Source organism: Panthera pardus, unplaced genomic scaffold (genome assembly GCF_024362965.1).
Source record: "Panthera pardus isolate Hobbes unplaced genomic scaffold, ASM2436296v1 HiC_scaffold_21, whole genome shotgun sequence".
Taxonomy (NCBI): domain Eukaryota; kingdom Metazoa; phylum Chordata; class Mammalia; order Carnivora; family Felidae; genus Panthera; species Panthera pardus.
In genome coordinates, this window is record NW_026526777.1 from 25,786,124 (window position 1) to 25,808,791 (window position 22,668).

Consider the following 22,668-nt stretch of genomic DNA (forward strand, 5'->3'; position numbering starts at 1 on the left):
AAGAGCCTTACCTGTCGAGCAATATTTTGCCCACTGCTCTGCGTGTAATTTTTCTAAAATCATCAGTGTATCTTCTTCCTATATGTTAAAGGATAATATCATGTTATAGGAAGTTTCATCAGTACATTTTTCACGTGGAGATCTTTCTAACTCTTGGGAACATGAAGGGAACTCGGTTAATTTCTCCCCATTTCACCGAGTGAGGAATGAAAATCAAGGGGTAGGAATTTTATTTATTTAGTATTTTAGAAATGAGTCACAGAGGAGGATGACTTTGTAACTTTCACACTGGTTCACAGTTATGTGACATGTGCTTGTCCCCTCAGAGTGTGCGCGCGTGTGTGCACGCGTGCACATGTGTGTACGTGTGTATAGAGGGGAGGGTGTGGAGATGGCGCATCCAGGAGGCAAAGTGGTTATTTATCGAGAGCTCACTGGATGCCAGTGTCGGAGCTGTGTTCTGCACAGCTTGGGTAACTCTCTCAGTTGTCCTCAGCAGGTAGATATTATTGTCCCCATATAATAGGTGAGGAAGCCAAACTAGGGACTTGGAAAGTCACGTGTCTTCTTTCTGTTTCTCTTCCAGCTAGAAGCTGGCCACTCAGGTCGGTTGGAGAAAACAGAAGATCTCTGGTTGAAGGTTCGCAAGGATCATGCCCCCCGCCTGGCTCGCCTTTCTCTGGAAAGCCGTTCTTTACAGGATGTCTTGCTACATCGTGAGTCCCTGTCTTTCCCAAGTAAATTGGGAGAAGTTTCTGGATACCTGGCGTTCGCATGTTCTACCTCTAACGCTGTTTCCTTGCAAAGCTACCTAAGCACCCACTGATGGGTTTTTGAAACCCTAAAGTCTGTTTGGTCCCACTATTTGTTACAGAATCCATTTCTTTTTTTTTTTTCTTTTTTTTTTTTTTTAACGTTTATTTATTTTTGAGACAGAGGGAGACAGAGCATGAACGGGGGAGGGTCAGAGAGAGAGGGAGACACAGAATCTGAAACAGGCTCCAGGCTCTGAGCGGTCAGCACAGAACCTGACGCGGGGCTCGAACTCACGGACCGCGAGATCATGACCTGAGCTGAAGTCGGACGCTTAACCGACTGAGCCACCCAGGCGCCCCTGGTCCCGCTATTTGTATAGTTCAGGTGACATGACAGGTTTATTTAAATCAAACCAGTTAGGGGGCACCTAGGTGGCTCAGTCGGTTAAGCGTCTGACTTTGGCTCAGGTCATGATCTCACAGTTGGTGGGTTCGAGCCCCACGTCAGGCTCTGTGCTGACAGCTCAGAGCCTGGAGCCTGCTTCAGATCCTGTGTCTCCCTCTCTCTGTGCCCCTCCCCCCCTTTCAAAAATAAATAAACATTAAAAAAATAAATAAATCGGACCAGTTAGGGTACTTTCTACTAGTTTCCAGTACTGTCAGAATTACAACTTCCTACTTTTAGGTCTGTGTCTAAGAATCCTTTTTTTTTTCCTTTTTTCTTAAACAAGGTATATATTTTCTTCATAGGCAGTCTTTAAGGTTTTATTTTTAAGTAAGCTCTACACTCAACGTGGGGCTCGAACCCACAACCCCAAGAGCAAGAGGCAGGCTCCCATTCCTCCTGCCTCATCCCTGTCTCTGTTTTTCATAGGTAAACCTAAACTGGGTCAGGAACTGGGCCGGGGCCAGTACGGTGTGGTGTACCTGTGTGACAACTGGGGAGGACACTTCCCGTGTGCCCTCAAGTCGGTCGTCCCTCCGGATGAGAAGCACTGGAATGACCTGGCTTTGGAGTTTCACTACATGAGGTGGGTTCTCCTGTCGTTCATCCCTGTGGGAAAAGATCCAGAGAAGAAGCCGGAAGCCGACACGACTTTTGTACCAAGAGCTGCAGCGTCCCTGGTCTCTCCATTCCTGTGCCCCAGGGTGTCGTGGACAGTATTTCTGGGTTTGTTCCAGTCACGTGCTCTCTGCCAGGCCTTCAGTGGCTTTGCTTGCCCTCTCCCCGCCATCCTGATTTCTCACAGACTCCGTCTCCCGTTGGACTTCTTCCTTAGTCCTTGCGGCCCGTCCGTCTCTAGATTCCGTGACGCTTTGTCCTCGCTGGAGGCCGTTGTCTTTCCCTTTCCTCTGTGCCGAGGGCCGGTCCCCCTGGACCTGGACTGAGGGTGGTCCCTGGGGTATCCTTTCCCCCGTGGCGGCACGCTGTGCAGGGTGAGACCGGAGCACGGCAGCCGCGGCCTCTCTCGTTCCCACCAGGTCTCTGCCGAAGCACGAGCGCTTGGTGGACCTCCACGGCTCAGTCATCGACTACGGCTACGGCGGCGGCTCCAGCATCGCCGTGCTGCTCATCATGGAGAGGCTGCACCGGGACCTCTACACCGGGCTGAAGGTGAGGCGGGGCGAGGGCGTGACCGCGCAGCCGGAGCCACGGGGTCCTCCCCGGCCTGTCATCCCTCCTTGTTTGTCCGGGCCTTCTAGCTTTCACGACACGTTGTTGGAATAGTCAAGCTTGATTACCCCAATCCGGAAAAACCTCACAGACTTCTCAGAGTCTGATTTTCGGCCCAGAACGCTGCCGGTTCGCCACCGTCACCTCTGGTGATGGTGGTACAAACCTAGACTACGCGGAGGAGCAGAAAAGCGTCCTAGAACTTTGCTGTTCTTCCTCCTTTTTTCGCTCTCGAGGGATGAGCCACTTTTTGTCGTTTAACCAGCCAGTATTTATCAGTGACTCCTTTTTGTCCAAGAGCCTGTATTAAGCACCAGAAGGGGATATCAGGAGGTGCGATTGCCAGGGGCCCCCGGCTGGCTCGGTCAGTGGCGCGTGTGACTCTTGATCTCGGGGTCAGGAGTTCAAGCCCCACTTCAGGTGGAGAGCTCACTTTAAAAAAAAAAAAAAAAAAAAGTCTAATTGTCAAAAGCTTCTAAGAGACTTGTAGTCAGTGAGTATGTCATGAGGATTTGAGTTTGGTAAATATACCTTGATGGGTAAAATTTGGTAGAAGGAAGAGGCCACACTAGGGGGAAGGAGGAGCGTAATGCCCTCCACCTGAAGGACACTGGTCGTGTTGGAGCAGCTGTCTGGGACTAGAAGAGCGTGATGTGCAAAGACATGTTGAGAACAAATTGTAGAACACCAGAATTAAGAATTTCCATACAGGGGCGCCTGGGTGGCTCAGTCAGTTGAGCGGCCGACTTCGGCTCAGGTCACGATCTCACGGTTCGTGGGTTTGAGCCCCGCGTCGGGCTCTGTGCTGACAGCTCAGAGCCCGGAGCCTGTTTCAGATTCTGTGTCTCCGTCTGTCTATGCCCCTCCCCCACTCATGCTCTGTCTCCCTCTGTCTCAAAAATAAATAAACATTAAAAAAAATTTTTTTTAAAAAAAGAATTTCCATAGAATTCAAATCGCAGTCTAGACCCTGAAAAGCTGTTGAAAGATTTTGAGTGAAGAGGAGATACGGTCAGTCGGATGCTCAGTTTCCCTCGCCCAAAGCAGCAAGGGAAGTAGAGACGCTCGTTTCTCTGGTCCCTACACTGGGGCTCAGTGGGGCTGGGGGAAGCTAACCCCAGCGCATGTGGGTAGGTCCCTTCTCACAGATGCCTCTCATGCCAGTTTATGCGGACGCTTCTGGATATAAGACAGGAATCTCTAGAAATGATCGCAGGAGCCGTGGAAACTCAATAGGGTCGAGAAAATGACTCTCCCGGTGGCTCTCCCTCTTCATTTCAGAGGAGTTAAGCTCAGCACTGTCTGATGCTTTCCCACAAGAGGGCTAGAGAACTGAATCTCAGCTTCTGGATGAGTGATGTAATGTCCTCTGGAATTCAGGAGACCCTAAGTTGGAGGCCCGGTACAAGTAAGATGTGTGAGTTTGATATTTGAATCTGTAAAGCCAAACCTGGGCCAATGAGGCTTACAATGCAGCAGAAGTCATTCTGCCCGAGAAACCTAGAAACACCTTTTTTGTAAAAAATATGTTTTTATTTTCTTACTTAAAAAAATGTTTAAGTCATCTCTCTGCCGAACGTGGGGCTCAAACTCATGACCCCGAGACTAGCAGTCACGTGCTCCGCTGACCTAGCAGCCACGCACCCTGAGACCCAGAAGTACTCTGGGTCTCAAGGGCAGTTCCAGAGTTTGTTGGGGGTAGGGGATGGAAATGAACTCATGCGTTCAGTTGTTGGACCGTGCCTCTTGTAGTCCTGTTTGGGGCAACCCCTCAGCCTCCTCCTCCTAACTTCTTTCCTCTTCCCTTCTTCCCATCTACTCTCTGCGCTTGTCCTGTGTGCCCTGGTGCAGGCCGACTCTCAGTGCCCCGCAGAAGGAACTCTTAGTTGGTTTAAGCAAGTTGGACTGAGGAGTTGTCTTGTTAGTGACACGTGAGCCCTTTTGTCTCCCCAAGGCTGGGCTGACGCTGGAGACACGTCTACAGATAGCCCTAGATGTGGTGGAAGGAATCCGCTTTCTGCACAGCCAGGGACTTGTCCACCGTGATATCAAGCTAAAAAATGTCCTGGTGAGTAGAGCTGTTTCCCCGAGATAACGCCCCGCCTCCGTGGGTTAAGTGACCTTGGGAGGGTCCCCACGAATGTGAGTTTGATCATAGGAAGAGGCTGCCGGAAAAACAGTGGATTGATGGGATCTCAGACATAATGCTTGGGGAGCGTGAAGCCGCATCATAGACTGAGCGTACGTTGCTTAAGGCTTTTCCTCCGAACACCGTTGAGAAACTTCAAACTTACAGAAGAGAAAAGAGTGGTACAACGACCACATATGGTTCACCCGGATTCATATTCTCTTTCTCCTGGGTTAGTCTCTCTCTGTTCCTCAGTCTCGCACACACGTATGCACACTCTTTGTTCAAGTATATGAAAGTAAGTTGCAGATAACACGTTCCTAAATACTTGAGCTTGTATCTCCTAAAAAGGACATTCTTCTGTGTAATTAAAATGCCATTATCACACCAAAGAAATTTAACATTGGTATAATGCTGTTAGTTAACATGCAGTCTATATTAACATTTCCCAGTTGTCCCAAATATGTTTAGTTACCCGAATACGGTCATTTGTTTGTGTGTTTGATCCAGGGTTCGCTCCAAGGGTCGTACAGCGTACTTTGTTTTCATGTTTTTTATCCTTCTTTAATCTGGAATAGTCTTTCTGCTCTTTTGTGCTTTTGTGACGATGCGTTCGAGGCTTCCAGGTCTTGTTATTGCTTAGGGTTTGAACACAGGTGCTGGATGAGGGCTGAGATGGGTAAATGCACCTTAAAGGTAAGGTGGTCATGTTCCGTTATCTCAATTGTAGAGACTCCTCTGACATATTCTCTTGACACTGTGTTGCATTATCATTGAGGTGTTTCTGGCAACAGGTACATATAGAGAGATGACAGCAGTTTGGGGGGAAGGGAAAGATCGTCCTAAAATCATAGGCCGAAACCTAAGAGGCTTATCTGTAGTCAAATGAGACGTAGATTTATTCTCTTGGGCCTTTGGGAAAGGAAACTGCAGGGAATTCAGGAAACTCTCCTCAGCTCACCAGAGGACCTCAGCCTTCTTACTTAGCAACTTTCTGCCCTGGGGTCTGGAGGTCAGAGAAGAATAATCTGGAACCAAAATCCTTTCCTCCGTGTCCTTCACTTATTCGTTCTTCCTAGACTTACTAAGTTCCTGCTATGTGCCAGGCAGTGTGCTAAGCGCTAGGTATACAAAGACGAAAAAGGCAGCCCCCGCCTTTAGGTTGCTTACAGTCTGGGGGGAAGATGGGAAAGGGAACGAGTCTGGAGACAGGGAGGCGGGAAGCAGGATTGAGGAAGCGCTCCTGGGAAGTAGACACCCGCTTCAGAGCTTGAGTGTGCCCCTGAGCTTGAGTGTGCACCTGAGCGTTACGTGCAGGGTCAGACGCAGGCTGACTCTTGCCCTGCTTTGTTGGCAGCTGGACAAGCAGAACCGTGCCAAGATCACTGACTTAGGGTTCTGCAAGCCAGAGGCCATGATGTCAGGCAGCATTGTGGGGACACCAATCCATATGGCCCCTGAACTTTTCACAGGTAAGCTGCAGGGCGGGAGTGGGCCTCAGCAGGGCTCCATGCTTTAATGAGTTCTACCTCTTGCTTAAGTAGTATCCACAAGTAACTACCGGCCGGTCTGGGGCGGGCAAGGGAGAGCCAGGGGAGGGGAAACCTAAAGACAGGTAGGGGGAAGGTGAGGAGGTGAAGGGGTGAGAAGGAGAAGCGTAACCAGGAGTCACCAGGTCTGCTTTTGGACGTTTCTCTGGGCTATTCGTGCCGTGGTTGCCATAATCAACCAGTTAGTTGATCATAAAGTCCTGACTGAATAACTTCTGTACATCAGGAGTTGGCCCTGATCATCAATGAACTCGCTGATGACAGAGATCTATTAAGAGAGGTAAAACAATTAGGAAGCAGCATCAGACTGTGTGACCAGGTGCTAATTCGGGTGCTACGTGATGTGATGCTGGTGTTCAGACAGGTGGTAAGTGAAGGTTGAAATGTTTGACAGTTTTATGGTAGGAGATTTGGGGTAGGACTTGAGTCAAGTCCGGGAAAATTGGTATGTGGGCAGGGCATTGCTATTAAGCATGTTCTTGGAGCTAGGCAGTGCGAGTACGGTTTTTCATATATTTTGTTCCATTTAATCCTCACAGCAAGTCTGTGCTGCCGCTGATGCATTTTTGTGCCCGTGTCATGGGTAAAGTTAAGTCCAGACCGGTGAACATCAGAAAGCCACCCCACAATGCTGAGCTAGAAATGATGGAGCTGGGATTGGAATCTAGGTCCTTCTGGCTCTAGAATCTAACCGGGTGTCTGAAAGGAGAGAACATTCTGGAGGCTGGGGAAAGGGAAGTATGAGGAAAATTGCCTGACAGGGGACAACTCCCTGTGGGGAGTAAAAGCAAACAAGGTTGGAGATGAAACACACCGAGCTTGAAATCCACACCGAGGAAGAAAGCCTCGCTGTGGAAGAAATACTGGAACTTGAGCTTTTGGGGCGCCCACGTGGCTCAGTCTGTTAGGCGTCTGGCCTAGGCTCAGGTCATGACCTCACGATTTGCGAGTTCAAGCCCCACATAGGACTCTCTGCTGTCAGCACAAAGCCTGCTTTGGATCCTCTGTCCCTCTTCTCTCTTCCCCTCCCCACTTGCTCTGTCTCTCTCTCTGTCTCTCTCAAAAATAATTTTAAAAATTTGAAAAAAAGAACTGTGCAGGCGGGGGATGAGGACACGTTCACGGAAGGTCAGCTTAGCAGCGGGAGGTGGAGGGGCTTTGCGGGGCGAGAACCAAGGCAGGCAGACCAGGGGTTTGGGTCTCCAGGATCAGGCTGGTAGCAGCACTGACACAAAAAAGCCGTGCCAGATTCAGGATCAGTTCACGGGAGGAACGGGTGGGATTTTGTGGTTAACTAGGTGTTGATGGTGAACAGCAAAGGATGACCAGACGAGGACTCGAGAGTTTGAGCCTGAGAGGTTGGGGGGGGGGGGTTCGTGTCTGTGCCAGGGAAGAGGGGACGGTCCCGGCAGGCCCCTCATCAGCGTGGGGAAGAGTTAAAATGAGCCGTGTACGTGGCCTGCTCTCGTTGGCCTCACACACTGGTCCGGCCCCGGTCCTTCCCTGAGTGATGGGCATGAGGGCGGGGGTGAGTGGGACCCACGGCGGACTCAGCACACAGTCGTTTTCTTTCTCGAGATTCACTTCTTGGAACATTTCTCTCCCCCCCACGGTTGTTTTCTTTTGGCTGCTTGGTATTTCACTTCCCTTGATTCTCTGCAGTCCATCCTGTTGCTGTCAGAAGAATCTTTCTGAAATAGGTTCTTCGTGTCACCTCCTGCCCTAAAACCTAAAGGACCTCATGCTGCCCATTGAATCCAGACTTTTCTGTCTTTTAAAAATCTTTATATTCTGAGGTGCCTGGGTGGCTTAGTCGGTTATGTGTCCAATTCTTGATTTAGGCTCAGGTCATGATCTCATGAGTTCGAGCCCTATATTGGGCTCTGTGCTGACAGTGCAGAGCCTGCTTGGGATTCTCTCTCTCTCTCTCTCTCTCTCTCTTTCTCTGCCCCTCTCCCTTCTCTCTCTCTCTCTCAGAAAGAAAAAAATAAACTAAAAAAATCTTTACATTCTAAGGGCGCCTGGGCGGCTCAGTTGGTTAAGCGTCCTGACCCTCTTGATTTCAGCTCAGGTCATGATCTCACAGTTCGTGAGTTTGAGCCCCCACATCAGGCTCCTGCACGCCTGCTTGGGATTCTCTCTCTCTCTGTCTCTGTCTCTCCCTCTGCCCCTCCCCACCAACCCCCCTCAAAAATAAATTAACTATTTTTAAAAAATTTAAAAATCTTTACATTCTGGTTCCAATCTGCTCACCCACCTGTGTTTCCCAAGCTTATTTCCCCAATCCGACCCGTCAGGATGGGTCTTCTTGGCTGTTCAATCAAAATCAGAGGCCTGTCCTCCTTCTCCTTTGTCAGGCTCTGGTCTTGGCCATCCTGGTGTCTCGCATCGCCCTTCCTGTGCTGTGGTTTTGGGTAGAAGATGGGCGTTGTCAGCGGTCCTGCCTACCGGGGTTGCTGTGGGAGATCATGGCTGTTAAAAGCTTTAGACAAAAAGGCGTGATGACCTCTGCAGACCCAGTTATAGGGGCACAGCTGATCTCTCGCCCCGGCTCACTGCCGTCACCCTTTCTTGCTGTAGGGAAGTACGACAACTCCGTCGATGTCTACGCCTTTGGCATCCTCTTCTGGTATATCTGCTCGGGCTCTGTCAAGCTCCCCGAAGCATTTGAGAGGTGTGCCAGCAAAGACCATCTCTGGAACAATGTGCGAAGAGGTAAGAGCCACAAGCCCTACCCTGTCCCGACCCCGCCCCGGCCCCCATCGAGGGGAGACTGAGACCAGGCCCTGCAGCCGGGCCTCCTGTCACCCGCTCCGGCCGTCGCACCGCAGGGCCACGTACCGTCAGGGAATCCGGGGAAGACACCGAGGTCGCCCCTTTGCTTTCAGGTAGCATTGCGCTGAACCGTGTCAAGGCTTTTTTTCTTTAAAATTTCCAATTCTTCTACTTCCTGTGCCAGTGCGTTCCAGTGTTCTGTCACCGTTACTGTCAGGTTCTAACCTAGGTGTCTGCAGTCGATGCCAGAACTCCTGAGCCCCACGTGGGCCATCGGTCTGCAAGCCGGTCAGGCCTCGTGGTGGCACCGGCCCCGTCGCTGACTCTGGTCTTCTTTCCACGCGCCTGTCTCCAGGGGCCCGGCCGGAGCGTCTGCCCGTGTTCGACGAGGAGTGCTGGCAGCTGATGGAGGCCTGCTGGGACGGCGACCCTTCCCAGAGGCCCCTCCTGGGCATCGTGCAGCCCATGCTCCGGGGCATCATGGACCGGCTGTGCGCGTCCGCTTCGGAGCAGCCGAACCGGGGACTGGATGACTCTACTTGAAAGCAAAGACCTTTCTCTTTTACTCTGTTTCTTTCCTTCCCCTCACCTGTTGGCCGTGGGAAGAATTGGACGTTTATTCAGAGAGCTCCCGAGGGAACTGATGCCCGCTGGGCAACTTGAGACCTTCCCAGGCAGAGGCGCCTGCCAGGTAGCGAGGAGCTCGCTGGCCATTGGGGCGCGTTCAGCGGCTCACCGGTGCCCCACACTATCCCGTCCGCACAAGATCGTGAGGGACACGTAAACACTGAAGAATGCAGCGTTCCAGCCCCAGAACTGAAAAGGAGGCAAATGTCACCATCGTCTGCTCACTGTATGTTGCTAAGACAAGTGGGGCACTGCGGTGGTGATAGTACTAAAAATTAGAATTTTTGTAATTTCGGCTCTAGCTAGGAATAGTTTGGTTCTATCCAGTCGTCAGGACCCCTGGAAAACATGAACTTAGTTCTGGGATTGTAAGAACATCAGAACAAAAAAATAACTTCCCACTACCTGCAGCCGGAGATCTCAGGTCGCAGCAGCCAGAGGCCCCGGTGAGGGAGCTAGAAACGGAGCTGTCTGCTCCTTATGGTGCCAGCGTGTTTACATTTATGGGACCGAATATCCCTGACTTCTGGCGGAGGCTTTCATGGGTTACATCACCAAGAGGCTGCATAAAGGCAAAAAAAATGTGTGTGTATGCATATGTGTGTATATACATATGCGATTGGATTTTGAGTTACTGGCAACCCCAGGACCCAATCTCTTTTTCTTCCCTTCATTCTTGACTTTTCCCCCCGCCTTTGGGTTTCAACATGGGGAAGGTCCAGTTAACATGGTACCTGGGGATGAGTGTCTGAGTAACATTGACCCATGTGGAGTATCTGGTGAGACCTGAGAAGGGGCAGTGATCTGGAGGCCGTGAACTTCCACGCAAACCTACTAGAAAGATACCACATTGTTTCTAAAACTTAAAAGAATCAAAAACTCTCGTTTTTGTGTTTGAACCTAACACACTGATGTTTTTAAACTTGGGTCAGTGAGCTTTTTCACCAAGATCTCTTTCGCAATTCGTCCCTTCTTTTTACCTTGTTTTGAATACAAGGCAAGAAGACAAGCACCAGATGAAAAAGAAGAATGCTCTTTGTAGCTCTGTGTGTGCTCCTCGCCCTGTGTGTTAGCCTCTGGGGCGGTTCCCCTCCCTTGCAGTTGGGACACACACAGTGTGAGCATTTGTCAGGAGGTGTACACAGTAAGAAATTCTGAAGGGGAACAATTTAAATATCGGTGCCTCTCAGATCTTGACTTCGGGCCTCTCTCCACCAAAATGGTCCTCTAGATTTAGAAAACCAGGCGGGTGAAGGAAGAGGCAGTGGAGGTGAGGAGCCTCTGTCGCATCTGCCTAGTCCCCAAGCACTGTGGTCTGTCCCTTGTGCCTGACCTCCAGCTCTGTGAAGCAGGTCCCTGAGTAGATGTGTAAGAAAATGGGCAGACTCGCTGCTGGAATTTTGTAGGGTTGTTTCCGAGAGAATGACCATCTCTTAAACATTAACGGAGTAGAAATGGAATCTAAAGTTCAGTTTTAACTCTTTGGCTATCCCAAGCTCGGATTATGATACGTTTGAGCACAGTAACCCTCTAAGCACTTGGAGCCCTTCAGAGACTCCACATAGTGCTAAAAACTTTTCTACTTGCAAACGATAAAGTGAGACACCCAGTATCTTTGGGTTCTGTGAGCGCCAGCCAGCCTTGTGTTGGTAGAATGTTCGGTAGGTCTCTTAACACCTATTTATAGCTTTACTTCTTCAAATCATCACTCCGTTCTTGTCACGTTAACTCGTTTGTCCTTCTGGAAACAATGATGGGGCTTCCAGGAAGCCAGATTTCAAGTTTAAAAAGGAGAGGTGAGTAGTGTCTACCTGCCGGAAAAACAGTCTCAGTGTCTGTTCTGTATGAGATTTCATAAAGGACTTCTGTGCTTCCCTTTTGCAGCCGGTCTTCCTTTACTCTAGCTGGGATCAGGAATCTGTGCTTCCGTGCTGAAGTCATTTTCCTAACATTCTTCCAAAGTCTTAGTTCTCATCCCCATTCACAGGGAGGGAGGGTCGCTTGTCTTCCACCCAGTGTCCCTTGTCAGCTCTCAGACACCAGTTTCCTAGCAGATTTTTTTGCCTGAGTGAGGAGGAAGGAGGATGGGAGGGACCAGTGCTAAGTAAGACGGTAGTTGCGTTAACAATTCATTAAAAAAAAAAAAAAAAAAAGTATTCTGAGGAAAGGTGCAAAATATTCCTGAAAATCTCCAGGCCAGCCAAAGTCCACATATAGATATTTGGAGGTGTTATTTAAACACTCAGCAGGCTGAGTGCAGGTGTGCATATATATAACACACTGCATACTTTGCTTTTGTTTTATAACATTGTCCGCTAATTTTGGATCCTTTGTTCCTTGGCACCCGTTGTTACTACGGTGATGGGATGCCATGAAATGTACTGTACTGTATATTACTTGGGAAGACACTAGGTATTCAAAGAAGTCTGGGGGGCACTTGGGCTATAGAGGGCTCGACAAGACCAAAGTCCTAACGATTTTCCCTCCTAGATTTGGTTGTATGTGCTCCCGAGCGGCGAGGTGAGATTGTGGCTGGGGAGGAGGACGGACGGGATGGAAGAATGACCCTCACTGTGTTCTGTCCTTCTAATCACTTCATCAGGGCGGTTTACCCCAGCCCGAAAATGATCACCTGGCCATTTTTAATGTGCTTGAAGTCCGGTCCCTTACGTGACTTCAGAACCGAGTGAGGGACCTTCTTGCAGAGCAATCAGAAAAATAGATGAAGCCCGGAGCCCCGGAGTGGCTGACACTGTGCCCAGGGAGCTGGCAGCGAGGGCAGTCTGGCATGACTTGAGGAATGCTCGCCTGGGTGAGGTTTCCACAGGCACGCGGCTCGCGGGTTGAGCGAGCCTTCCACTTCTCTGGGAAAGAGGGCAGTGTTGGTTCTTTCCGGACCAAAGAGAATCACTTATGACTCCATCAGTTTCAAGGGAACAGAGCCCAGACAGCAGCTTCTCCTGATTTTTTAACACTAAAGTTCAGGGAAACGTTGAAGGAAAGGCTATTATTAACTACGACAGATGGAAACGGGAACGGTAGAACTCTCCACCAGTCCCTGTCGGCATTTGGATGCATCTTTACCTGAGCTGCCAAAGAGGGGCCAGAAGTCTTTCCCTGATGAGAGAAGAGGTTGGGGTGGCAGGGCTCCAAAGTGATAACTGCACTGCATGACACTTTATTATTATTATTATTATTATTGGCTTAGTATTTAGCACTGAGAAGCCAGGAGGGATCGGTGATGACAGTAGCCCATGGGGAGTAGAGAGTCCCTCTGGCCTTGCTCTGGAGAGAAGGCACGCCTGGTCTCCCATCTGGCTAACCAGGGAGACTCCAGCCAGAGTCCATACTGCTTCAGAGCGGGATGAATGGCCCTTGACGAGTCCTTTGCCAAAAGACTAGTTGCTTCTTTGAGTTTTCAAAGCTTGATTTTTGGATTTGCTGGATCAAGTAACCCACTTTTTGTTTAAAACAACAACAAAAAAAGTGGATTGCTCCTTCTAACTCGGGGGGGAGTGGTTAGGGCCAGTGCTGCGGCAAAGTGGATAAGGGGGGGGGGGGTAACCTTCAGAAACTCGTATCGCACTCTCCTTTGGGGGTTGCAAGTAGCACTACTGTTCCTAAAAGGGTTTTATGTTTAACTACATCTGCTTTGTCAACATCCAGTCCAGTTGAGAGGAGCGTAGAGACCATGTGAGTACCTGGCGTTGGGGGAGGCCACCTGACTCGGAGGGCTGAAAAGAAAATTGGTCTGGATGGCTTGTTGTCTTTTACCTTTATGTAATATTTTTATTTGTTTCAAAAGGACTAATGTCTATTACAGTGTTAATAAAAGCATAACGTACTGAGTGTGTAGAATGAAAGTGCAATAACCAGAGGACGTTACGTTGGCCCAAACCCAGTCCTTCTCCTCTCCCTTCTTGTGCTGCCTCGATCCGGAACATGGCACACAGGACCGCGTTGTGTTTTTACAAGACGTGACTTTGGGTTAAATCTTCGTCCAGTGTAACTTTGAGCGGTCAGGTTTGGTTTTATAGAGTATCCTGTATACTTGTTGGGATGTACAGATACCACATGTGCTGTATAATAAAGATCACATTCACGTTTTAGTTGACATCTCCTGGGCTTTGTTTTCCCTTCCCTCCCCAGGTTAGGAAGACGCCCCCTATTCGTTCCGTTTCCACTGGGACCTCGGCAGTCAGAGGCCTTTCGGTGTGCCTTAGAGAGCGACAGAACGTCTTACTGCCCCAGGCATGTTGCTCTGGACTTCTGGGTGCCTGGCCTTACGGCTACCAGAGGGCGGGGCAGGCGGATGGGAGGTAGGACAGCAGAGAAGATTGGGATGAAGTCGAGTGATAGCAATTCACTTTTCAGAGCCTCTTCCTGGATTCACAGCCTTTTCCCCAGCTTCTTTTCAGCACGAACTTGCAGCGCGCTGAGCCCAGGCGTGGGCCCGGCTCCTCTTTATTTCACTGTGAGAGAATGGAATCTATATGCTGGTGTATCTGCATTTGGAATATTTGAATTTCCTTTTTAAAAGGTTAAAAAAAATTTTTTTAAGTTTATTTGAGAGAGAGCAAGAGGGAGAGAGAGATTGTGGGAGGGGCAGAGAAAGAGCGAGAGCGAGAGCGAGAGAGAGAGAGGGAAAATCCCAAGTAGGCTCCACGCTGCCAGTGCATAGCCTAACGTGGGACTTGAACCCATGAACCGTGAGATCATGGCCTGAGCCGAAACCAAGAGTCAGATGCTCAACCGACTGAACACCCCCCCACCCCCGCCCAGGCGCCCCAGGCTATTTGAATTTTTTATTTAGGCTCACCCCACTGTTCAGAGCTGCTTGCCCAATACGCCCCGTCATAGACCCCTAGCAGCAGAGTGGCACCACCTGTAGTCACCACGGAATGTCAGCCAGCAGCTTGCGGGTGTGTTTGGTGGGGTTTGGGGTTACCGGATTGCACTTGTGTGGCTGCGTCACTTTTTGCTACAACTGCCTGTGATGTGACAGCAACACGAGTTTGGCCAGGAGGTGGCAGCACACCCTAAAATACAGTTGACATGTTTGTGATGGACTCCGGGTGCCAGGGTTGGAGCTGAAGTTCAACCTGGATGGTTCTCAGCCAGGCCCTACACAGTAGACGTTTCTTGCAGATAAGCCTCTTAGGCTGAAGAAACTTTCCACTAGCTCCAGCCACCCTCACAGTAAATGCCTCCCATCTTACATGTACATACTCTCTGTTCTAGTATAAAGTTCAGCACGACTGAGTTTGCTTCACTTTTTCTCTTGCCATGATTACTCTGCAGAAAACAGCTCGTGTTTTGCGCATTTTTAGAGTGGGCGTGGTTTCCCAACAACACATCCCTCCTCAGGCTTTTTCCCTTGAGTAGGGCTACCGGGGTGGCCTTCCTGGCCCTGTGTTTGGGTGGAGTTCAGAGGGGAGGGAGGGGCCGCCAAGTTTCTGAACATTGTTAAATTCAATTTCACAATTTCTGCCTTCAGCAGGATCCCAAGGAGTCCACAAAGTAATAACTGAACAACCTCCTTTCAAGTGCAGTTATGATTGGCTATGAACTGGTTGAGGCCTTTTAGGGCCCTCCTAGGGATGGGCTGTTCCTCACTATACCCTAAAGGTAGCATTTCAAATCAGTGGAAAACCAGACTATTTTATAAAACTGGCTATCCACTTGAGAAAAAAAAAACACGCAAAAGAAAAAAGATCTAAATGTAAAAAAAGAAAGCTATAAAGGAACAAGTATTTCTATATGCTAGGCACTATTCTAAATGCTTTACATATATAAACTCACTTAATCCCCACCACCACAACCCCATTTTACTAATGAGAAATTAAGGCACAGAGAGATTAACCAGGGTTATACAACTGATAAATGCCAGAGCTGGGATTTGGACCTAAGAGGTCCAGCTCCAGAATTTCTCCTTCTACAACTAACCACTACACCATGCTGCCCCTGGGGGAAAATGCATGTAAATATGTTCATGTATAGTTTGGGGGCAGGGAGAACTTTCTTGAGTGTGATCAGGAAACTAGCAGCCATAAAGAAAAAACATAGAAATTATAAAGAATGTATATGCAGCCAAAGACACCAAAATCAAAATTTAAGATAAATCACTAATTTGGAGAGAATGATTGCAGTATATAACTGATAATCGTTATGTTCATATTTTTTTTTTTTTTTTTGAGAATGCACAGGGAAGGGGCAGAGGGACAGGGCGAGAGAGAATCTTAAGCAGGCTCTACACTCAGTGCATAGCCTGATGTGGAGCTTGATCTCACAACTGTGAGATGATCTGAGCCGAAATCAATAGTTGGATGCTTAACTGAGCAAGCCACCCAGGCACCCGTAAAATGTTCATATTTCTAATACATGAAGAAATCAAGAAATAAAAAAATCTACAAGCAAATTGACTAATGCATTTGTTATTACTGTCATTTAAAAATTTATTTTGTGTGTGCGTGTTTATTTTTGAGAGAGAGGGAGAGAAGGGAGGGGAGGGGTAGAGAGAAAGGGAGACAGAGGATCCAAAGCAGGCTCTGAGCTGTCAACACAGAGCCTGACACGGGGCTTGAACTCACAAACCGTGAGATCCTGACCTGAGCCGAAGTTGGACACTTAACCGACTGAGCCACCTGAGCCTGGGCTAATACATTTTTGAAAAAGATGTGCACCCTTGAGGGGCCTGGGTGGCTCAGTCGGTTAAGTGTCTGACTTTGGCCCAGGTCATGATCTTGTGATCCATGAGTTCGAGCCCCGTGTCGGGCTCTGTGCTGACGGCTCGGAGCCTGGAGCCTGCTTCAGATTCTGTGTCTCCCTCTCTCTCTCTCTCTGCCCCTCCCCCACCTGTGCTCTGTCTCTCTCTCTCTCTCTCTCTCAAAAACAAATACACATTAAAACAAATTTAAAAAAAAAAAAAAGTAACTTCGTATGACTCCCGTTTTTTGGTAAAAATGCCTTCCGTCTCCCATAATCCCAAATTAAATAGAGATCTAGTCCATCTCTGTTTCTATATGCACAGAAAAAATTTGTGAGGATACATACACATATCAAACTGATAACAGTGGTTTTCCTAGGGAGAGAACTCCAGCTTTAGTGTATTGCATTTCTGTTACTGTGTGAACATCGGTTTTTCTTGCAATTTAAGAAAGTGAATGGCGAGTACCTGGGTGGCTCTGTCAGTTGAGTGAGCGTCCGACTTCAGCTCAGGTCATAATTTCGTGGCTTGTGAGTTTGAGCCTCACGTCGGGCTCGCTGCTGTCAGCCTGTCAGTGCACAGCCCACTTTGGATCCTCTGTCCCCTTCTCTCTGCCCCTCCCCCGCTTGTGCTCTCTCAAAATTAAATAAATATTAAACAGACAAAGTGAATGAAATGGCTAATTCAAGGGAAAGGAAATAGGTATTGGAAGGTATCACAGGCGCACAGAGAATCGGTGGATAGGATCCGTGGTAGATCTCCAGGCGACCACCAAGGGCTTCACTCCCTCACGAGGTGACAGGAAGAATGTCCTCACTGGGCTCAGCACAGGCCTTGGGCCCATCGCTTAGCTGTCTTGGCTCGCAGCCCCGTCCTGGCCACATGTGACGAGGAACTCAAGCAAGGGCGCCACACTCTTTGTACCTGGACCGGGAGAAAGATTCAGCAAGCCTGTGGCTTGCCCTCCTCACGCTTTACCCTCCTCACCCTTCCCTTATTCACTCTTTTCCTCTTGTTCACCCCTCTTCTCTCACTCCTGCTCCAAGTGGTCTTCAAGAAGCCAAAGTAGAGGGAGAAGAAAAATCTCCAGGAGAAGGAAAGGTGGCATAGGCTAGCAATCTACTGTATTTCAGTGACTACGCCCAAGGGGGGGCTGGCTTCCAGGAGCAGAAACCCTGTGATAGTAGACCTGTTTCATTTATTTGCGTCTAATGTTTATTTATTTATTTTGAGAGAGAGAGAGAGAGACATGAGGAGGGAGGGACAAAAAGAAAGGGAGAGAGAATCCCAAGTAGGCCGTGTGCGGTCAGCAAAGAGCCCAACACGACCATGAAGTCATGACCTGAGCCAAAACCAAGAGTCAGATGCAACCGACTGAGCCACCCCGGCACACTGGTGAGCCTGTTAAAGAAAAAAAATTTGGGGTGCCTGGGTGGCTCAGTCGGTTAAGCGTCTGATTCTTGGTTTCGGCTCGGGTCATGATCTCACTGTTTTGTGAGTTCAAGCTGTGCATTGGGCTCTGCACTGGTGGCATGGAGCCTGCTTGGAATTCTCTGTCAACCTCTCTCTCTGCCCCTTCGCACTCGTGCTGTTTCTCTAAAAATAAATAAGTAAATAAAAGATGGGGTGCCTGGGTGGCTCAGTCTGTTGAGCTGCCAACTCTTGATTTCGGCTCAGGTCACGATCTCACGGTTCGTGGGTTTGAGCCCCGTGTTGGGCTCCGTGCTGACAGTGCAGAGCCTGTTTAGGATTCTCTCTCTCTCCCCCTCTCTGCCCCTCCCCTGTTTGTGCTCTCTCTCTCTCTCTCTCCCTTCCTCTCAAAACAAATAAATAAAACTTAAAAAAAAAAAGTCAATTGCTTTCCTATATACCAGCAATAAACAAGTAGAATTTGAAATTAAAAGACATAATACAATTTAAATTAGCACCCCAAAAATTAAATACTAAGGTATAAATCTAACAGGAGTATGTATAAGATCTCTGTGAGGAAAACTACAAAACTCTGATGAAAGAAATCAAAGTAGAACTAAATAAGTGGAGAGATATTCATACTGATGGATAGGCAGAGTCAGAATCGTCATGATCAGTTCTTCCCAACTTGCTTTGCAGTTTCAATGCAATCCCAACAAAAATCCTAATAAGTCATTTTGTGGCTAGCCACAAATGAACTGTAACGTTTATATGGAGAGGCAAAAGACCCAGAATAGCTAACACAATATTGAAGGAAAAGAACAAAGTCAGAGGATTGACATCATGTGACTTACGATAAGGCTCTGATCACAGTTCATGAGTTCAAGCCCCACATCAGGCTCGGCACTGACAGTGCGGAGCCTGCTTGAGATTCTCTCTCTCCCCCTCTCTCTGCCCCTCCTCCACTTGCTCTCTCTCTCTCTCTCTCTCTCTCTCTCTCAAAAATAAATAAAATCTTATAAAAGCTACACTAATCAAGACAGTGTAGTATTGGTGAAAGAATAAACAGACCCACATAAATACGGTCAGCTGATTTTTGGCAAAGGAGCAAAGGCAATACAGTGGAGAAAGAATGTCTTTTCAACAAGTGGTATTGCAGTAACTGGACATCCACATGCAAAGAAAAGAACCTAGGGGCGCCTGGCTGGCTCAGTCAGTAGAGAATGCAATTCTTGATCTCGGGGTTGTGAGTTTCAGCCCCATACTGGGCGTAGAGCTTACTTCAATGAAAATGAATCTAGACACAGACCTCGTACCTTTCATAAAAGTTAACCCCAAATGGACCACAAAATCAAATGTAAAATGCAAAACTACAAAGTTCCTAGAAGTGGGGTACCTGGGTGGCTCAGTTGATTGAGTGTCTGACTCTTGATTTCGGCTCAGGTCATGTCTTGTGGTTCGAGCATCAGGTTCTACATTGACAGTGTGGCGCCTGCTTGGGATTCTCTCTCTCCTTCTCTCTCTGCCCCTCCCTACCTCTCTCTCTCTCAAAATAAATAAAATTTGAAAAACTAAAAAAAAAAAAAGTTCCTAGAAGTTAAAATAGGAAAAATGCAGATGACTTTGCACATGGAGGTCTTTTAGATCCAATACCAGGCATGATCTAAAAAAGAACTGATAAACTAGGCTTTGTCAAAATTAAAATGTGAAAAACTCCATCAAGAGAATGAAAAGACAAGCCACAGACTGGGAGGAAATGTTTGTGAAAGACAAATCTGGTAAAGGACACCTATCCAAAATATATAAAGAACTCTTAACACTCAACAGAAAACAATCTGATTTAAAAATAGGCAGAAGATCTGAACAGACACCTCACCAAAGAAGATATATAGATGGCAAATGAGCACAGGAAAAGATGCTCCACATAATACGTCATCAGGGAAATGCAAATTAAAACAAGAGATACCACTATGCACCTATTAGATTGGCCAAAATCCAGAAAACTGACAATACCACAAGCTAATGAGGAACTTTTAATTGTTGGTGAGAATGAAAACTGGAAGACAGTTTGGTGGTTTCGTAGAAAACTAAACATATGCTTACCATACAAACCAGTGATCATACTCCTTGGCATTTATCCAAAGGAAGTGAAAAGTATATCCACACAAAAACCTGCACATGAATGTCTTGGGGAGCTTTGTTTCTGATCGCCAAACTTAGAAGCAACCAAGATCTCCTTCAGTAGGTGAACAGATAAATAAACGTTGCTGGTGCATCCAGACAATGGAATATTATTTGGTGCTGAAAAGAAATGAGCTGTCACGCCATGAAAAGACAAGGAGGAAACTTAAATGCATTTTGCTAAGTAAAAGAAGCCAATCTGAAGAGGCGACATATTGGATGATTCCAACTATACGACATTCTCGAAAAGGCAAAAAACAAAACAAAAAACAAACTAACTAACTAAAACCCCCACAAAACTACGGAAACCATAAAAGGATCACTGGATGCCAGGGGTTGGGGGGTATGCAGGATAAGTAGGCACAGCCCAGAGGATTTTTAAGGCAGTGAAATTACACTGTATGACACTATAATGGTGGTTATATGTCATTATGTATTTGTCAAAACCCACAGAATATACAACAAACAGCAAGAGTGAACCGTGATATAAACTAAGAACTTTGGGTGATAATGACATGTCATTGTATGTTCATCAAATGTAACAAACATACCCCTCTGGTGGAGGCCATTGATAATGGGGGGGACTATGCATGTGTGGGGGCCGGTGGTAAAGCTCTGTATCTTCTGCTCAGTACTGCCATCAACCGAAAACTGCCCTAAAACATAAAGTGTATTTGGGGCACCTGGGTGGCTCAGTCGGTTAAGTTCTGACTTCGGCTCAGGTCATACCTCACCGCTTGTGAGTTGGAGCCCTGTATCGGGCTTTGTTGACAGCATGCAGCCTGCTTCAGATTCCGCGTCTCCTTTTCTCTCTCTGTCCCTCCCCTGCTTACGTCCTCTCAAAAATCAATAAACATGAAAAAAAATGTTAAAAAAATAAAGACATTCACTCTTGCCTTAAAAAAATATTTAGGGACACCTGGGTGGCTCAGTTGGTTGAACATCTGACTTCGGCTCAGGTCATGATCTCACAATTCATGGGTTCGAGCCCCTCGTCAGGCTCTGTGCTGACCGCTCGGAGCCTGGAGCCTGCTTCAGATCCTGTGTCTCCCTCTCTCTCTGCCCCTCTCCCTCTCACGCTCTGTCTCTCTCAAAAATAAATTAACATTAAAAATAAATAAATAAATAAATAAATAAATATTTAAACTAGGAATAAAAAAAGAATTGCTAACATTGCTGAAATGATTAACATCATTTTATGATGTTAATGTGATATCAATGGTGAAACCTGATAAAGATCCTGTGAAAACTATATAAACCAATCCCAATTAAAGATGCAAATTCTCTAACTAAAAATTCAGCCATATTTCAAAAGAACAATTGATAACCAAGAGAGATTTATTTAAAGAGAGCAAAATTGTCCTCTATCAGGAATTAATCAACATATTACATTATATAAACATATTTGTTTGAGAAGTGAATCAACCATTCCCATAAAAAGTCTATGTAATGGGAAGCCTGGCTGGCTCCGTCAGTAGACCATGAGACTCTTGATCTCTGGGTCATGAGTTTGAGCTCCGCATTGGGCGCAGAGCTTACTTAAAAAAATAAAAATGAAAGAAGTGCTGAGCGTGTTCGTGTGACAAGAAAGTGCCAGTGTGGCTGGAGAAGGAGTTTCAGGATATGAGAAGTAGCAGGTCAAATTAGCTGTGTATCATTGCTACATTTCATTCATAGTTCATCACGGGAGTTTATCATAAGGTATCCATTCCAGAGTCCAAGGTATTTGGGTTGTTTCCCATGTTTTGTTATTATGAACAACACTGCTATGAACATGCTTGTACATCTCTCTTGATGCAGTGGTGCAACAGTTTTTCCTCAATATATATATATAAAAGTAGAATTTCCTGGTCATAATACGTACAAAACTTCATTTCCACTACATAATGATAAATTGTTTTCCAATGTGGATGTACCCATTCACACTCTTGAGAGAATTCTCTCACAAGACTTTGGAGTGCTCTTTTTTGCCAACTTTGTGGTTGTAAAATATCTCATTGTGGCTTTAATTTGCATTTTCCTGATTATTGAGGAGATTGGGCACCTTTTTTTTTTTTTTTTTAATGTTTACTTATTTTGAGAGAGAAAGAGAGTGTGAGCAGTGGACGGGCAGAGAGAGAGGGAAACAGATAATCCCAAGCAGGCCCCATGCTCAGAGGGAGCCTGACGTGGGACTTGATTTCACAACTGTGAGATCACGACCTGAGCCGAAATCAAGAGTCTGCCTCTCAACCGACTGAGCCACCCAGGCACTTTCCTCCAACTTAAACAAACAAACAAAAAAACTGGCTCAAGCTCACAACCCTGAGAATAAGAGTTTCATGAAGATCCTTTTCATATGTTCTTTTGGGTGGTGTCTCCTTTTTTGTTGTTGTTGTTTTGTGTCGTCACAGAGCCTGACGTGTGGCTCGATCCCACAAACTGTGAGATCATGACCTGAGCCGAAATCGAGTCAGATGCTTAATCAACTGAGTCACCTAGGATCCCCTCTCCTTTTTTTCTTATTTACTTATTTTTTTAATGTTTATTTATTTTTGAGAGAGAGAGAGCAAGCAGGGGAGAGGCAGAGAGAGGGGGACAGAGGATCTGAAGCAGGATCTGTGCTGACAGCAGACAGCCTGATGTGGGGCTCGGAATCATCAACCATGAGATCATGACCTGAGCCAAAGTCAGTCGCTTAATTGATTAAGCCAAACAGACGCCCCACCCTCTCCTATGTAAAAAAAAAAAAAAAAAAAAATGGATTTGTAGGGCGCTTGGCTGACTGGGTCAGTAGAGCATGTGACTCTTGATCTTGAGGTCATGAGTTCAAGCCTCGCATTGGGCGTGGAGCTTAAAAAAATGGATTCGTATATCTTTAT

General features: G+C 47.2%; 1 protein-coding gene and 1 long non-coding RNA gene across 4 annotated transcripts in view; one reads left to right on the forward strand and one right to left on the reverse strand.

The window, feature by feature from the left end:
* The window catches only part of DSTYK (dual serine/threonine and tyrosine protein kinase), a 49,343-nt gene extending 35,724 nt beyond the window's left edge, over positions 1 to 13,619 (forward strand). The window contains exons 7-13 of the mRNA XM_019433145.2: positions 587 to 716; positions 1,630 to 1,786; positions 2,238 to 2,370; positions 4,385 to 4,498; positions 5,916 to 6,030; positions 8,689 to 8,823; positions 9,239 to 13,619. Coding sequence (XP_019288690.2) covers positions 587 to 716; positions 1,630 to 1,786; positions 2,238 to 2,370; positions 4,385 to 4,498; positions 5,916 to 6,030; positions 8,689 to 8,823; positions 9,239 to 9,426 — 972 coding nt within the window. The 3' untranslated portion in view covers positions 9,427 to 13,619. The remainder of the gene's footprint in view (positions 1 to 586; positions 717 to 1,629; positions 1,787 to 2,237; positions 2,371 to 4,384; positions 4,499 to 5,915; positions 6,031 to 8,688; positions 8,824 to 9,238) is intronic.
* Positions 1 to 22,668, reverse strand: part of LOC109257220 (uncharacterized) — a 42,039-nt gene that overhangs the window by 12,987 nt on the left and 6,384 nt on the right. The window contains exon 3 of one of the 3 annotated variants that reach the window (XR_008424563.1): positions 12 to 78. This is a non-coding gene — a long non-coding RNA (uncharacterized LOC109257220). Of the gene's footprint in view, positions 1 to 11; positions 79 to 13,270; positions 13,983 to 16,885; positions 17,141 to 22,668 lie in introns of those variants that run through there. The other 2 variants (XR_002075919.2, XR_002075921.2) reach the window with 2 other exon arrangements.